General features: G+C 46.2%; 1 protein-coding gene across 5 annotated transcripts in view; it reads left to right on the top strand.

Annotated features, from left to right (window-relative positions):
- Positions 1-16,286, top strand: part of FNIP2 (folliculin interacting protein 2) — a 125,417-nt gene that overhangs the window by 22,329 nt on the left and 86,802 nt on the right. The window contains exon 1 of one of the 5 annotated variants that reach the window (XR_001919404.1): positions 14,000-14,563. The exons of 2 other annotated variants lie outside the window; for them this stretch is intronic. Coding sequence is in view for 2 of the 3 variants with exons in the window: in XM_013970544.2 (XP_013825998.2) it covers positions 14,403-14,563 (161 nt within the window). In the remaining variant the exon portion in view is untranslated. Of the gene's footprint in view, positions 1-13,999; positions 14,564-16,286 lie in introns of those variants that run through there. 2 more of the 5 variants (XM_013970544.2, XM_018061488.1) reach the window with 2 other exon arrangements.

Genomic DNA, 16,286 nt, shown 5'->3' on the forward strand with positions numbered 1-16,286 from the left:
AGGTGGGTTTTTTTTCCTCCTTTGCAGTTTTGTGCTTTTCATTGGTGATGTTGCTGTTCGAAATGGCCCATGTGCATTGTGCCTGAGCGCTGTCTCAAGTCCTCAGGCAGGACGGCTTTGATGTGCCTGATGGAGAAACTCTGTTAGGTGAGCTGCGCGCAGCCATGAGCTCTGGTGCTGTTGGCAGTGGGTTCAGTGTTAATGAAGCAACAGTGTATATTAAATAGCAGAAACACACATAAAGTAAAGTTCGATACTAATCAGTTGATGAAAATCTTTTGGCCAGGGGTATGCAGGCACCTAACCCTGTATTTCTTCTCAAAGCAGCTGTTTATCATTAACTGATTCCATCTTCATGGAGCCTGTATAGAGCTCAGGCACCATGAATGACTGATCTCCCACACCAAGAGGTGGAAAATGGGCCCCAGATTCTAGAATGAGTTGGACTGATGAGGTGGGGTCAGAGCCATGGCTTTGCAGGGCTTGAAGGATAAAACAGTAAAGCCCAGATTGGGCTTGTACAGGGAGACCCTGGAAGATGCCATCGTCCAAGGGCAGGCTTGGAGAACGGGGTGGCTGTAAGGACAGGGCTGCAGGCACAGGCTCCTGGGGAACTGCAGGGCAGATGCAAGGCTGCCAGAGGAGGCAGAGCCCCAGCTGGGCAGGGGTGCTAACAGTGCCCAGGCATGTTGGCTGTGTGCTCATTCCTTGAGACTCCGTGCGCTCTGAGATGAGATGGGGAAACCGGAAAGTCTGGGTGTAGACACGGGTGTGCAGAGACTGCTGCAAGTGCCTGATGAGTGACCGGTTTTCCCCAAATAGACAGGTGTGCTGTTCTGGTTTACAAGCCCCCTTTGCACCTGCACAGGATGGGGAGCCAAAATCAGCCAGGTTTATGGGTTATATTCAGGGAGGGGAGAGAAGGAGGGTGGTACGCGAATGTGGACCAGGTCACAGGGTGCCCCATCTTCTGCAGAGCAGGCTGAGCTCACACTACCAGTTTCCTTCATGCTCACCCAGCACCCACGGCCCTCCAGTTCCTGGTTCCCTCGTCCCGTGACCGTCTGGGTGGAGGCTGGGGGCGGACACACTGTGGTTCGTACAGAGGTACCAGCTGCTCTCGGTTCTCTTGCAAGGGGTGGGGGCGAATGGCTTCCTCTGATGGTCTGAGAGGTTCCCGCATGAGCCTGGCCTTCCAAATGCCCTGTGTCTTGGACTAGGTTTCCTGCCTTTTCTCAGAGTTGGAGCTGGAAGAGTGGCTGGTCAGACACGTGCACACCACCGGTCACGGGGCCAGCCTGAACAGAGAGGTGCTGAGTGTAAAATCCACCATGGAGTCCAGGGACAGGGTGGATTATTGAATTCAGTTCATCTGTTCCTTTTGTGCTTTTTTGAAACGTGAGTCTTAGAAAATTTTAAATTACATATGTGAAAAGTGAAAGTGAAGTCGCTCAGTCGGGTCTCACTCTTTGCGACCCCATGGACCATAGCCTACCAGGCTCCTCTGTCCATGGGATTTTCTAGGCAAGAGTACTGGAGTGGGTTGCCAGGAATTGAACCCGGGTCTCCCACACTGCAGGCAGATGCTTTACATCTGAGCCACCAGGGAAGCCCAGCTTCCCATAAATTTCTACAGGACAGTGTTTCATTGCTCCCTTTGAATTTCTCGGACGTAATTTGAAAGCACTGTTCAGTGGTACTACTTCTAAAGACCAGATTCTTGGGTCCACTTGTGTTAATTCCGTGGAAGTTGTACACTCTTCAGTGGAAGAGTGTAGCTGTTGGAAACAAAAGGAGTACAGTCGTGAGTACAAAAAATTCTCTCTGGTAGGGAAAACTTCTCCCTAAGAAATGTGTTCTTTGTGGAAATTCTTGTGTAATTCTGTGTAACAGTGAAGATTCACGACAGTTGTACTAGATGCACCGTGACTGACATAATCTTTAAGAACTGACGTAAAGGTTAGTGTTGTCTCATGTTTTGGACTACTTAAGTTTAGTCAGATTTTTAAATGTGTAATTATTCTTTAAAGGCTTTATTTTTTACTTTTGAAAACTGTTTGCCCACTTGTCTATTTATCATTTGTCTGCTTTGGGTCTCAGCTGTGGCATGCAGAAGCCTTGTTGCGGCACATGGGTGTCTCTGTCGTTGGGGCTCGCAGGCGTAGGTCCTCCTCGGCATGTGGGATCTTAGTTCCCCGACCTGGGATGCCAACCATGTCTCCTGCACTAGAAGGCAGATTCTTAACCACCGGACCACCAGGAAGTCCCATAAATGTGTGATTATTTTTCACAGGAACACCCAACTCTGTGCTGGTTTGAGCCATAATGAGGTTTTCTTGTCCCTGAGAAAGTGACTGTTTTCAGAACCTGTATGAACAGCGGTGTGTGAGGTAGCCTCAGTGAATCGACAGAAAAGAGGTTAATTCTTTTAATTCCGACTTCAGAAGCACTTACCAGCTGCCTTCTCCCTGCTGGGTGTGAGCTTAGCTCCACAAGTAAAACACAAAAGAAACAAAATGTTGCTGTTCACCTTTTCAAAGAGTTCCTCACCTGGTTTGGAAGTTCGTGGCCAAGGTTAATATCCTAATGCATGGGAGGAGGAGAGAGTAATACCTGACTCTAACAGCTAAATGCAGATCCAAGGTTACTTGTTAAGCACCACTTGCCTGTGTGTTCCTGATGGGGACTGCGCGCTGCTGGAGCCTCTTGTCCTGCACTGTGACTGTTACCTGTGTGAGATGCAGGGGCTGTGGTTCACGATGCAGCTGAGGGTTGGTTGCAGCAAGGTTATGGGAGAAATTCTGAGCTGCTGGAAACAGCCTCTTTCAGGGGTACTGTCACTGAGTCCACCCTGTCTTCCTGTGTGGTTGTTGAAGTATCCTTAGGAAAAGGGTCCTTATGGGGAGCGTTTACAGGATAGATGGTCCTTGGTTTGGGTCCTAAAAGCTTTTGCTGGATTTGACTCTGTTAGGAGGGGCGGTCTGTGTGGTTGGAGGGACCTAGGAGGTGGAAAAGGACTTGATCCATAGAAGAAAGAATGGCTTATGTTCCCTTCAAAGCTAATTAATCATAGATTTCATTTTCTAGCTGTTATACTAATTTGTTCTAGAGTGTATTGTTCCCAAGGGGTTCTGCAGTGAGTTGCTTTGGAAGGCTTAATCGCCTGCAGCTTCCAGGGAATTGGCCCCGTTCGGGAAGGCGACTGAGTTTCTTGGATAAAACTATGATTTACCAGATGTCATTGTGGTCACAGTTACTCATCTTTGCTTCATGTTGAATAATGCAGTGCAGTCATCCATGAGCTTAGCCGCCCAGACAGGACAGTGAGTGCTCTTGGGCAGGCATGTAGAAAGTAGGACACCCCATATCCATCTGAGTGGTACAGTAAGCATCCTTAGCCACCTTCCTAGGAGTAGAGTGAGTGTCAGCATCACCATTATTTCCAGCTAAGAAGACAAGCTCACAGAGTCATGTGGCCCAGAGTGATGAAGCCGCAGCTGAACACAGCCCTCTGCCCCGCAGACCTTACCTCGTGAGATGGTCCAGCTGCCATGCCTCCTGGATCCTGGTCCCCAGCTCGTCATGAGGAGCTGACTCAGAGGAACGAGAGGCTGCTGAGTCAGAGCTGACAGCCTTTGTCCAGCTCTCTCCTCATAATTGACTTCTGTCGACTGCCAAGCAGCCCTCTTAGTCGGCAGCTGGTAGAGCTCTCAGAGCACTTGAGGAGGCTTGTGCATGTAACTTGCCAGCGATCCAGTTACGTGAGAAGTGTTTCATTTTATCTCTGTTACGGTATCGCTGTTTCATCTCTGGCCAACCAAACCAAAGAATCGGCAAGAAACACTTTCTGTCACTAAGTTAACTCTTTTTAAAAAATGTATTTCTTTATCTGACTGCACTGGGTCTTAATGGCAGCACCTGGGATCTTTAATCTTCCTGTGGCATATGGGATTTTTGGTTGCGGCATGAGAACTCTTAGTTGTGGCATGTGAGAGCTAGTTCCCTGTCCAGAGATCGAATGCGAGTCCCCTTCATTGGGAGCCCATAGTCACTAAGGTAACTGTTAGCCTAACCTCTAGTAGGTTTCCTTGAATAACTCTCATGACCTTTATTTTGCACTGAATGGATATGTAACCGGCCAAGAATGAGAGGGATGCCGGTAAGAAAGCTGTTGCAATAGTCCTGGCAGACTCGGGGCTTGTGCTCTGAGCAACCCAGCATCTGCTTCAAAGCGTCAACAGAAAAGTTCAGCATTATGTTCAGATGGAAGGGAGAGGAACATAGATGCAAGTTATTTCCTAGGTATTTTTTGAAACTTGTTTCTCATGAGTTACACAGTTTGGATAAGAATTGGGCCAGTTTTGACAGGGAGATGGGAGGGAGCCCTGAAAACTCTGTCCCGCAGAGCTGGTTTCAGTCAGATAGGTGGAGTGAGCCGCCGTGCTGGACAAGAATTCCTGCAGCTGCCCATATGCCTGGTCACATGCTTTGGGGGGAACGATTCTGAGCCAATGGCCCAACCCCGAGGCTCAGGCCTTTACCTCTTTCCCGACCCTGGGCTGCCAGCACTTTGCTCAGGTCCACACGCCAGTGACAGCCTGACCCGAGATCAGAGTTAAACTTTACAGGTTGTGTAATCTTCGCTAATATGTTTCCAGCTTCTGGAAGTTTACAAAGGAGTAGCATGTGGTGGGTGCTGGGAAGTCATAGGGAAAAAGGATTGTAGATTGAGGTCTAAAAAGCTTTTATCTAAATTACTGGTTATCTAGCTGATTCCAGAAATAAAGAAATCATTTCTCAGGGATGAAAAGACAAGCAGTACTCCTTGCAGGTGGAGAACCATCCCAGAGAGCCTTCCGACCTGGCATTAGTGCGCATGGCCTGGCCACCCCTTCTCCTGGTAAAAGCTGAGATATGAAGCAGTTAGAGCCCCAGCCTTGCTATAACCCTCCCCCTCAGAGAAGACTTTTCACTTACTACCTTAGGGGTCTCCTGGAGTCTCGTCTCTCCTTTCCTTATCTTTATGTTGTCAGCATCTTGTACTTGGTTAGGTACATAGACTTTGAATAGCACTTCTTTTTTAAAAAGTGTTATCCTCTTCGGTGGCAGGGGGTGGGAGGGAGTATACTTGTATGTATGCTTGTAGCTGATTCACGTTGTTGTACAGCAGAAACCACAACATTGTAAAGGAATTATCCTCCAATTAAAAATAAATGAAAAAGAAATGAGGAGCAAGGAACACTGGAAACAAGGCAGGAAAACGTTGAACTATTTGCAGGAGATGTTCTATATAATATAGTTATATTCCAGAAGATACATCCAATTGCAAATACCGATCCCAGTCTATTTATGAGAATGAACTGAAAGACTGTTACTGCTGCTAAGTCGCTTCAGTCGTGTCCAACTCTGTGTGACCCCATAGATGGCAGCCCACCAGGCTCCCTCGTCCCTGGGATTCTCCAGGCAAGAACACTGGAGTGGGTTGCCGTTTCCTTCTCCAGTGCATGAAAGTGAAAAGTGAAAGTGAAGTCGCTCAGTCGTGTCTGGCTCAGCTATTTGAAAACTTTTATAAGGTAAGAACAGGAGAGGACAATGAAAGCTAACCGCACTTGGAACAGAAATGGAAAATGCTTTAGAATAATTCCAAAAAATGTTTAGCAGAAAAATATATCTAATTCCTTGGGGCATCTTAATATTGTGAAAAAAGCTAAACTGTCAGTATTGTGAAACAAGTTAATCTATCAATTTAAGACTAACTCAAATAAAATGTTAGTGATTTTGTTAAAAAAATTTCTCATTGTTATGCGTGTTGTGTTGCTGCTAGGTACTAAGCTGAGTCTCCAAATAAAGGGAAATTGAGGGGTCTTATTTTTAGTTAGATGTTTTAACAGAGCCTGTAGCTGCAGCTCTCTACTTTTGCTGGTTTGTGTAGATATTAATGATAGCAATCACTGAAGGAAAAACTGTGAGGAACATAGCAGTCTATGTTCAGAACATACAGGGGGCGTGCTTTGCTTTTCCTTCCAGCTGCCTGAAATTGTTTGGACTCTGACAATTTCCTTACCATAAAGCCTGCAGAATTGTTATAGAACAAAGAAGTCAAGTGATCATTACTGGCTTGGCAGCAAGAATTTAAAAACAAGTCTCTTTACCCATGGTTTGTAAATAATGCATAGCTATTGTCGAAAAGTGGAAAATAGAGAATTTTAAAAGGAAAAGCGTGTTAAGTCCTGCTATGCAGAGACATTCTGATGTTTCTTTCTTGTTCTTTTTTCTACTTCTGGTTTTTGAAAAGCACAGTACTTATTAAAGAGCATACACCATCTTGTATTGTAGCTTTATAGCATAAGAAGTCTTCTGTGTTTCACAGATTTCCTGAGGACAAGAGACATGCATTCATTCTTTCAGTTGCTGAGAGCCTTTTAGTGATTGGCTGATTCTTGGCTGTGCTGGGACTTCGTTGCTGTGTGTGGGCTTTCTCTAGTTACCGTGAGTGGGGACTGCTCTTCGCGCCGGTGTTTGGGCTTCTCGTGGTGGCTTCCATTGTTGCGGAGCACAGGCTCTAGAGCATGGGCTTAGGTGCTCTGTGGCGTGTAGGATTTTCCTGGATCAGGGGTCGAACCCATGTCCCCTGCACTGGCAGGCGGATTCTTACCCACTAAACCACCAGGAAAGTCCTGAGAGCCTTTTCAGTGCCTCAGACTCCCTGGAAACGGGATGGGTGGTAACCTGGATCATGATCAGCGCCACGCATCACCATGAACTCTCAAGTAACTTTATCTGAATCTGAAAGCTCCATTCTCTCTCAGGTGCGCCCTCATTTTAAATCAAAGCAGTCGTGTGGGTCGATTTTATTGTCTGTTTCACCTTACTTTGTACGGATCAAAAAGTCCCTCTGTGTAGGAGTCAGAGCCTCAGCCGGGCATGGTCAGGAGAGCAGGGCAGTTCATGGCAGGCAAGGGGACCCATTAGAGACCTGGCCACCGTGGTGCACGGAACAAGAGGCTATCTGTCGGTAGCCTCCGGTTGATCCGGAGGAGAGACTTGGACTTGACTGATGAGCCAGTGACATCCAGCTGCCACACCTCCTGCTCCTCCCCGGTCAGTCCTCAGGTGGGGTGAGTGGTGTGGCTCACCTGTCACTGGCGGGGATGCCTCAAGTCCCGGCCCGGCCCGGACGCGCTCCCCACGGTGAGCCTGGTCCCTCGGCCCGCCTGTACTCCATTCTTCCTGTCTGCTAGAGATCAGTGCCGCCTGCTCCATGACTGACAGAAAGCTGCTAGAGCTGTGCTCGGCACGTGGCGTCGTGAGACTGATCAGCCAGCGAGTCACCCCGTCCCAGCGCCTGTCTGGGCTCTGCCAGCCTTCCTCAGCGCAGGCTTGTCCGGTGGGCTTCTGTGGTGTTAGGGTGGGGCTGTGGGCTGACCGCTGTCCTAAGGACGTGCGTAGGCTCAAAGGGCTGAGCGCCGAGGGATGTGGTCTCCATCCTGCATCTGTCCTCAGAGCCTGTTTCCCGAAAGCACACTGCCTCACTCCCTTACCTGAGTCCATGTCCTCTAGCCCAGCAGGCGCCTTCTTTTTTTCAAATTTGATTCTTTAATTAACTTTTTTTATTTAATGAAGAGTAGGTGATTTACTGTGTTGTGAAGGTTTCAGGTGTATAGTGAAGTGATTCAGTTATACATACGTATGTATATATTCGTCTTCAGATTCTTTTCCTTTATAGATTATTGCAAAATATTGACTAGAGCTCTCTGTGCTATATGAAAGGTTCTTGTTTATCTATTTTATATATCATAGTGTGCTTCTAATTAATCCCAGACTCTTAATCTATCCCTCCCCCATCCCTTTTCCCCTTTGGTAACCATAAGTGTATTTTCTGTATCTGTTAGTCCGTCTCTGTTTCACAGAGAAGCTCATTTTTGTCATATTTTAGATTTTACACATATGCGATATCATACGGTATTTGTCATTCTCTGACTCACTTCATTTAGTGTGATAATCTCGCGGTCCATCCGTGTTGCTGCAGTTGGCATTATCTCATTTTTTATGGTTGAGTAGTATTCCACTGTATATATGTACCATGTCTTCTTCATCCATTCATCTGTTGATGGACATTTAGGTTGCTTCCATGTCTCAGCTATTGTGAATAGTGCTGTTGTATATACTGGGGTGCATGCATCTTTTCAAAAACTAGAGTTATCTCTAGATATGTGCCCAGGAGTGGGATTGGTGGATCACATGGTGGTTCTGTTTTTAATTTTTTCAGGATCCTCCATACTGTTCTCCATAGTGGCTGCAGCAATTTTTCATTCTCACTAACAGTGTAAGAGGTTTCCTCCTCCTCCACACCCTCTCCAGCATTTGTTATTTGTAGACTTTTTATGATGGTCATTCTGACCAATGTGAGGTGATAGCTCATGATAGTTTTTATTTCCGTTTCTCAATAATTAGCCATATGGAGCGTCTTTTCATGTGCCTGTTGGAGGCCTTTTTAAACAAGTCTGCGTTGAATGAGGATGTACAGACGGAAAGGGCACATGACCTGCCTGCTGCACGTTCACATGTGCGGTGCTGGGATTAGGAAGCAGAGTTTACCAGCCTTCCGTAACTTTTCTGGTGTCTCCTGCTGGGGACCACCCTTCAAGAAGCCCTGATAGGAAGGCTTGCTCTCAGTCATTCCTGGGTGTGGGAAAGACATCAGGGAGGGAAGGAGTTACCCCATCAGAGGGGGGGTCTGTGCTGTGGATCTGGAACCCCGCCCCCTCCTCTCCGTTGATTCTTACTTTCTTTACAGCAGGGTAGCATGACGAGGCAGAGGGACACTCACTAAATAAGAGTCATGAGACTGGATTTCTGGGGGAGCTGCAGTAGACCTTCACTTTTTCTCTCTCTGAACCCATCTCTCAGCTGTGGTTTGAGTTGATTTTTTGTTATACACAGTGATCACTGTTTTTTGTCACCTGACGGGCATGCTGTTTAGGGATGCAGAAACGCACAAATACCCACCTGGAAACTTCCTGACCTTCATTCTCCCAACTCTGAGTCAGGGATGGGGGTGGATCTGTCCTCAGCCGCCACGTCCTATGGGTCAGAGGTGGCCCTGGAGCATCGTGCTGGGAGGACAGGAGGGAGGTCCTGGCCCTGGGCAGAAGGGCTTCAGTGGGGGTCTGGAGTGCCAGGTACCTGCCTCACATGGGCCACATGGCTCTTCTGCTCTTCTGGGTGGCTCAGTCCTGGGCTGTGAGAGTGGAAGTGGGTACAGCTTACAGACTTGCACCAGGGGCCTCCCTTCTTCACACACAGCCCTGAGTTCACGCCCCCACTCCACTCCCCACTTCCTTCCAGTGGGTGGAGCTTCAGGAGGGCCATGGGAGCCAGCTGGTGACCTCAGATCCTTCTCCCAGCGTGTGAGTGCAGCTGGACCGCATGGGCAGATGGAGAGCTTGACTGCTAGAAAAGCCCATGATAAGTGGTCTCTTGTGTAGTACTTACAGCTGATGAGCAGGATGTCTTGTCCAGTGTGGTGCTGGTGTTCAGTCACTGAGTTATTTCTGCCTCTTTACGACCCCATGGACTGCCTTACACCAGGCTTCCCTGTCCTTCACCATCTCTCAGAGTTTGCTCAAACTCATGTCCATTGGTCAGTGATGCCATCCAACCATCTCATTCTCTGTCACCCCTTTTTCCTCCTGCCCTCAATCTTTCCCAGCATCAAGGTCTTTTCCAGTGAGTTATCTCTTCGTATCAGGTGGCCAAAGTGTTAGAGCTTCAGCTTCATCATCAGTCCTTCCAATAAAGGTTCAGAGTTGATTTCTTGTGGGATTGACAGGTTTGATATCCTTGCTGTCCAAGGGTCTCTCAAGAGTCTTCCCTAGCACCACAGGTCAGAAGCGTCAGTTCTTTGGCGCTCAGCCTGTGTGTTAACAAGTGGCTGTGGGGGAGCCCATAGAAGAGGATGCTCCCATTTCAGGAAAGAAGACAGAGGTCAAGGGAGGTGGGGAACGGGATGCTGCCTGTCTCACCCACTCCATCCACTGCTCGCATGGCTTGAAGAATGGGTGTGATAATATCATTATTACTTGTTTTTCCATTTACTGAAAAAATGTTAAAGCTCCCATGTAAATGTAAGGAACTTGAGAGCCATAGACAGGCATTCCTTTTTAAGTACAGTGGTGGTGGTTTTGATGTATACCTCTACTTTATTACATACGATCTGGTTTTAAACTGTGGAATTAGGGTTATTTAGGGGGGAACAGAGAGAAAACATAAAATGTTAAAATACCATGAGTCATGTTGATTGGAGTGAACACAAGATGTTAAAACTTCTAAAAGACCTTGTGCTGTAGTAGATGAGAGAGAGGGAGAAAGAGGGTGTTTGGAGTTTGAGCAGAAGTACCCTCTGCAGCACCCTGGAAGAGGCCGATGGCTTGTTGTAGCGGATTCATGTCCTAGGTGTTTTTTTGGGGCGGGGCAGGGGGCGGTTTGGGTAATATTTATTTACATATTTATTTGGCTGTGCTGGGTCTTAGCTGTGGCACATGGGAACTTTTCTACCTTTGGTTGCAGCAAGTAAACTCTTCGTTGTAGCATGTGGGCATCCAGTTCCCTGACCAGGGGTTGAACCTGGGCCCCCTGCACTGGGACTGCGGAGTCTTAGCCACTGGACCAGCAGGGGGAGCCCCTCATGTCCTAGTTCTAATGTAGGTGAAGTGAACAATCAATTGGGACAACTCACTACTGGCAGCGTGGAGTCTTAGCCACTGGACCAGCAGGGGGAGTCCCTCGTGTCCTAGTTTTAGGGTAAATAGTCAGTGATACTGAGACAATGAAAAGGTCATATGTAAGATCTGCACAAAGTGAACATCCAGACCCAGTCTATTATCTTCAGAATTTCTGGTTAGGATCGTGAGATGCGTATACTTCTCTATTGGAAAGAAGGTACGTGTTAGTGTTAAAAGGGTGTTTTTAGAAAATCATGCAGAATTCAGGCCCAGAACATCTTCAAGGGGAGGCTGGGATTCTCACTGGGGAAGTGGCTCTCCAGCGGGTGGTTCCCAGGCCAGGTGTGGCTGTGTCCTGGGAACTTGTGAGAATCACATTCCCAGTTTTTAGCCCAGAATCAGAACCGCTGAATCAGAAATCGGATTGTGGGGGCGGGGATGGTTGGCCTAGCCCTGGGTGTTTGTGAGCCTATAAAGTGTGAGCACCACCCTGCCAGGGAAGTGGAGGCTAAAAACTGTGCTGACCAAATTTAGGGAGAAGCACTGACTCTTGAAGACACAGCTCAAGTCTTGATAGAAACGCTACAAGGGCCTGTCTTAGTTGCTCCTCTTCCTCATCCTTGCATGTTAGTTACAGGCTGAGTGAGAGGTTAGAGTTTCTGTTGGAGGGAATTCTTTCCCAATGCAGTTCCTCCTTGTTTCATCCTTCATAACCATGTTGTCATTTTCTTCTCTTACTATTCTTGTCGTTTAAAAATGTTCGCATCATCCTTTGGATTGCGGATACATATGCATTGTTTTAACAGTGTTTGAAGCCTTGGGAAGATGTAAAATGTTGGAATGATTGAGCAGCTTTGCAGCTATCTGCTGGGAAGGTGTATATATAGAATACATAGTTACAAAGGGTTTGTGTCCTTTCCTCAGGGCCTAGATAAATATCTTTCAGAGACTGAAGTTTTAAACGTGAAATGTGTTTTTTAATACATAAAAAGTGGGTTGTGTTCCCTGCAGTGTTTGCTCTACATATTTTATAAAATCTAGTTACTTGGTCTTTTTCAAGGCTCCACCCCATCAACGTAGCATGATGCTTTCGTTTCCACTGTGATACTAGACAAGGTGAGCCAAGCCCCAGGTGAGTTGAAGGCATTGACCTAGGGCCTTGCCCACATCTCAGGTGGGCATGGTGGTAAAAGGGGATTCCTTCTGCCTCTGCTCACTGGGACAGGTTGATGCTACACGGGTGCTCCCTGGTCCTCTTGTGAAGAAGAAACAGTGATTTTCAAGACGGTTGAGAAGAAAAACAAAGAACCCCTGATCTCACTGAGGCCATGAACTTGAGCCTTGAGCTCAGAATGTGTTTGCCTTCCTGGAGAAGTGGATTTGCTTTCTCCTAACCTGGCCCTGTGCATTACAGTCTCTCTCTCTCAGAGGAGGGTGTGGTTAACATCTTCTGTGGGTTTGTTGCAAAGGAACTTTAAAGTCACATACACAGTAAAGTCTTAAGTTAACTGAGGCCTCTGCCGTGCAGTGTTAGACCTTGTCACATTGCAGAGTGGAATACACATGGCTGCCATATTTCGAGACACTTAAAGCCCTCTGAAGCCTGTAGATGAAAAATTAATCAATAGTTGATCTAAGAAAGAAATGGAAAATTTTATTCGAGCCAACCTGAGGATTATAACCTGAGACATGGTCTTTCAGAAAGCTCTAGCATCATCATCCTGTCAGTGGTCAAGGCACAGTTAGGTGTGTTTTTGAGACAAATGGTTGAATGTCAGATGATGTGTTGATAGTTTGCACAATCCAGATCCACACATGCAGAGTTAGTTGAGAGTCATCCAGACCCCTCATGGGATTAGGAGGGAATGTCATCTCCTGAGGAGGTCTTGTCGGTACAGATCACCATGCTCTGAAGGTGAGTGGGGAGGCCAACACAGGCAGAGGAGCGTTTTTAAGTTTTTCTTGTCTCGCCATGAAGTATGAATTTTATTTAATCAAACTAAAGACCCAGCCAAGGGTTCATCAGATTTGAGAACTTTTAGTATTTTCTTCACCCTGATTTTAGGATGACAAGAGAAAAATGAATTGGGACAGTCCAGTTTTAGCGACCAATGCTTTTTATTTGTTCTAAAAGAAAAATCACATCCATTAATTCATAGTACTGTCGAAAAATATTGATATGTATGATATATCAATGTATATCATACAAAATATAAATGTGCATCACATAAAATAGCATATATATCATTAGACATAAAAATGTAAAATATGGAAATATGTCATTTATAAATGCATTTTATGCATACTTACATTTTATATAAGTATATAATAAAACATAAATATATAAAATGTTTCATAAAATCATAGAAATAATGTGCTATATCAATATATGTCATAAAATACAAAATATAAGTAAAGTATGTATATCATGTAAGATATATCACATAAAATATAAACTGAAAATATAAAATATGTATCATGAAATGTTGAAGTATGTGGTATATTAACATATATCATGAAATCCCATGGACGGAGGAGCCTGGAAGGCTGCAGTCCAAGGGGTCGCTGAGGGTCGGACATGACTGAGCGACTTCACTTTCACTTTTCACTTTCATCCATTGGAGAGGGAAATGGCAACCCACTCCAGTGTTCTTGCCTGGAGAATCCCAGGGACGGGAGAGCCTGGTGGGCTGCCGTCTATGGGGTCGCACAGAGTCGGACACAACTGAAGTGACTTAGCAGCAGCAGCTATATCATATTGGTATATAATACCATATTATTCTCAGTTTACAAATGCAGTACATTCATGTCATAAGTAGAAACTGAACTGCCTTTTTTCTTGTATTCTACTGGTTCAGGGCTCTCTCAGTTTGGATGCACTTAGGAATTAAGAATCCAGTGCAAGAGCTTTAGGGGTTTATGGCTTCTCGGTCATTATTATTTTTTTTTCATAAATAAATTCGACATTGGTATTAAAGCCAGGATGTATCCCTTCCCTCACCCCACTTCTGCCCCTGTGCGTCAAGCCCTGCGGTGGGTTTGCTGAGGGCCGCCGTCTCTCACTTGCTCTGGGCAGGATTTTCAAGGTTGCAGAGTAAGACCTGTCAGCTGACACTTGCTCACAGGAGAGCCATTAAGAGGGTGGTGGCCAATGTCAGGACAACCTTGCAGCTGCAGGCGAGTCACCGGGTTTCACCCACAGCCATGTGAGCCATGTGCGGAGATCTTGTGATCAATTAATTGGCTACTTCATAATCTCCGGCCGGGCCACTACAGAGTGAGTCAGTCCAAGCCACTCAGCCTGTTGAGAGTCTTGTCTTTTGTAACCGGAGCACAAACCCAGGAACAAAAGTAAGAAGTGGGGCTTGGACTTGTTGGATTCTAATTCTAATGGCTTTGCTGAGAGCCTGCTTTACAGAGTGAGGCAGGCATCTGACTTCCTAAATCAAGGGGCTTCGTTTACGTAACAAGTGAATGTTCCTTTTTTTTTTTCTTAAACTTCTGAAAGAGGAAATTGGAGGGTTGCTGCCAAGAAGCTTGTGTCACCTACCTCCTCTGTACAGGGAGTGCGGATATCATAGGGACAGCCGATCACTGCAGAAACCCCTCCAGCCATAGGACCTTCCAAGTCCATGAGGACAGTCAAAACCACCTGGAAGAGGGCTGACCCGCCGGGAGATGTGCGGTTGCTCGGCCAGGACCACAGCCCAGGCGGGGGGCTGGCGGGACGCAGCCCGGGGTGTGAGTGATGGGCGGCCGCACAGGATGCTTTTCTGCACAAGGACTCAGAAGCATGCCAGAGTCGGCAGGAGCCCTGATGCCCCGGAACTCAGCAACAGGTTTGAAACTTCTGTTCTGTCTCAGAGTCTCAGAGAAATTCTCACTGGGCACCAGGGAGGTAAATCATGATGATCTGAAACTTGGGTTTGCAGACAGGCGCAGGTGGTTGGTGGGTGTGCAGACAAGCCCTGTCCTTTACAGAAAAGGTACAAGATGGGTGTTTTCTAGCAGCTGTTTGGGTCCTGCTGCCCATGTGGTCCTGAACCTCCCTTTGCTCCTGTTGGAGGCACCAGGAAGCAGTGGGTGCTGCCTGTACCGGGAGGAAGCTTGAACAGTGCAATCTCAGGGCTCCCTGGGAAAAGCAGGCACAGCCCCAAAGGACCAGCATATTGTCAGACAGGGCCTGGATGCCTCACTTCTCAGTCTGGCTGGTGGTGTTTCTGGTTGGAGGTGGGGTGGTGAGGGAGAGTCCAGGCTTCCCCTTCTGGAAAATCCTTTCCATGGGAAGGAAGATGTTAGGATGAACCAGTGTTTGTAATGCAGCCCATCAAAGGAATATGTATTATAATTACTGTTTAATTGCTACTTAATTGTTTCATTCATTTTGGAAGAATTCACTAATTAGTAATAACTCTTAGTTGAAACATTAAGGAATTCTAGTGCGTATCAGTGAAACAGAAAAATACCTTGGAAATTGCATTTCATTCCAAAGTATTCAGTAAGGCCAGAAAAAGGTAAGCTCCAATTCTCATGATTAGTGTAAAAGTAATTTTCTAAATCCACTTAAGTATTGTTACTTTTTTCCTTATAGATTTTTTCTCAGCATTAACATGGCTCATCAACTGTTTACCCCATAAATATAGTTCTTGGTTCTTGACTAATAATCAGGATATGTTTTTTGTCATGTAAAAATCATGGTATTTCTTCAGTGGAAACAATAAAATGGTACAGAGTTCACTGCAGGATAAGTGTCCATAGTTGGAAACCCCGTGCTGTCTACTCAGTATAGAGATGTGACTGTTCAGATAAGAATCTCACTGTTACACCATCTGTGGTGTTTCCTATGTGGAAAGGATGGCTGAGTGACAGCAGAGTATGGTGGATCCACACTTGGTCATCTTGGGTGTGGATCCAAATCCGATCCTGATGCCAGCTCTGCTGCCCAGAGGCCGTGTTAACCCTGGCTGGTCCCCTGCTTTTTTGCATCTCATTGTCAACTGTTCAGATGTGTAGCTGGTTCAGATTGCTTTTGAAATTCTCTCCTCTAAGATTCTACAGGATAGCTTTGGGACATTCTGAATTCCTATTTTTGTTATTCAGACAATTCTTGATTCCCTGAGTAGGTATGTGGAGCACCAAGGGTGGCACCCACATGAGAAGATGACACTCAGGGCGTCACCAATTCTTGCTGAACTTCTTAAGAAGTTTTCCATACGAGCTTCTGCTTCTCCCTCTCGGTGAATTTGCTCTTTTTCAGTAGGATTTTAATCATTACTTTTTAAAATGACACTTGAAACTTAATGAAACCTTTTCACGTGCGTTGTCTCCTTTCCTTATTTTAACTTCCTTTAGACTTACCTCTTAGGTGCCGAGATGGTTTTAGATTCTGTACAGTGATGATGTGTGTCATTTAGTTGGAATTCATCTCTGGTCACACCAATTGTCTTGGCCCCATTTCCACTTTGTCTTCCCCCTTTTTTAGTCTTGAAAAGGTGGCCGTTGTTTGCAGGATGGTGCTTTTTTTTCCTGAATTTCTCTAGAAGTCAGGCCGGTCTTGGGGTG

Source organism: Capra hircus, chromosome 17 (genome assembly GCF_001704415.2).
Source record: "Capra hircus breed San Clemente chromosome 17, ASM170441v1, whole genome shotgun sequence".
Taxonomy (NCBI): Eukaryota; Metazoa; Chordata; class Mammalia; order Artiodactyla; family Bovidae; genus Capra; species Capra hircus.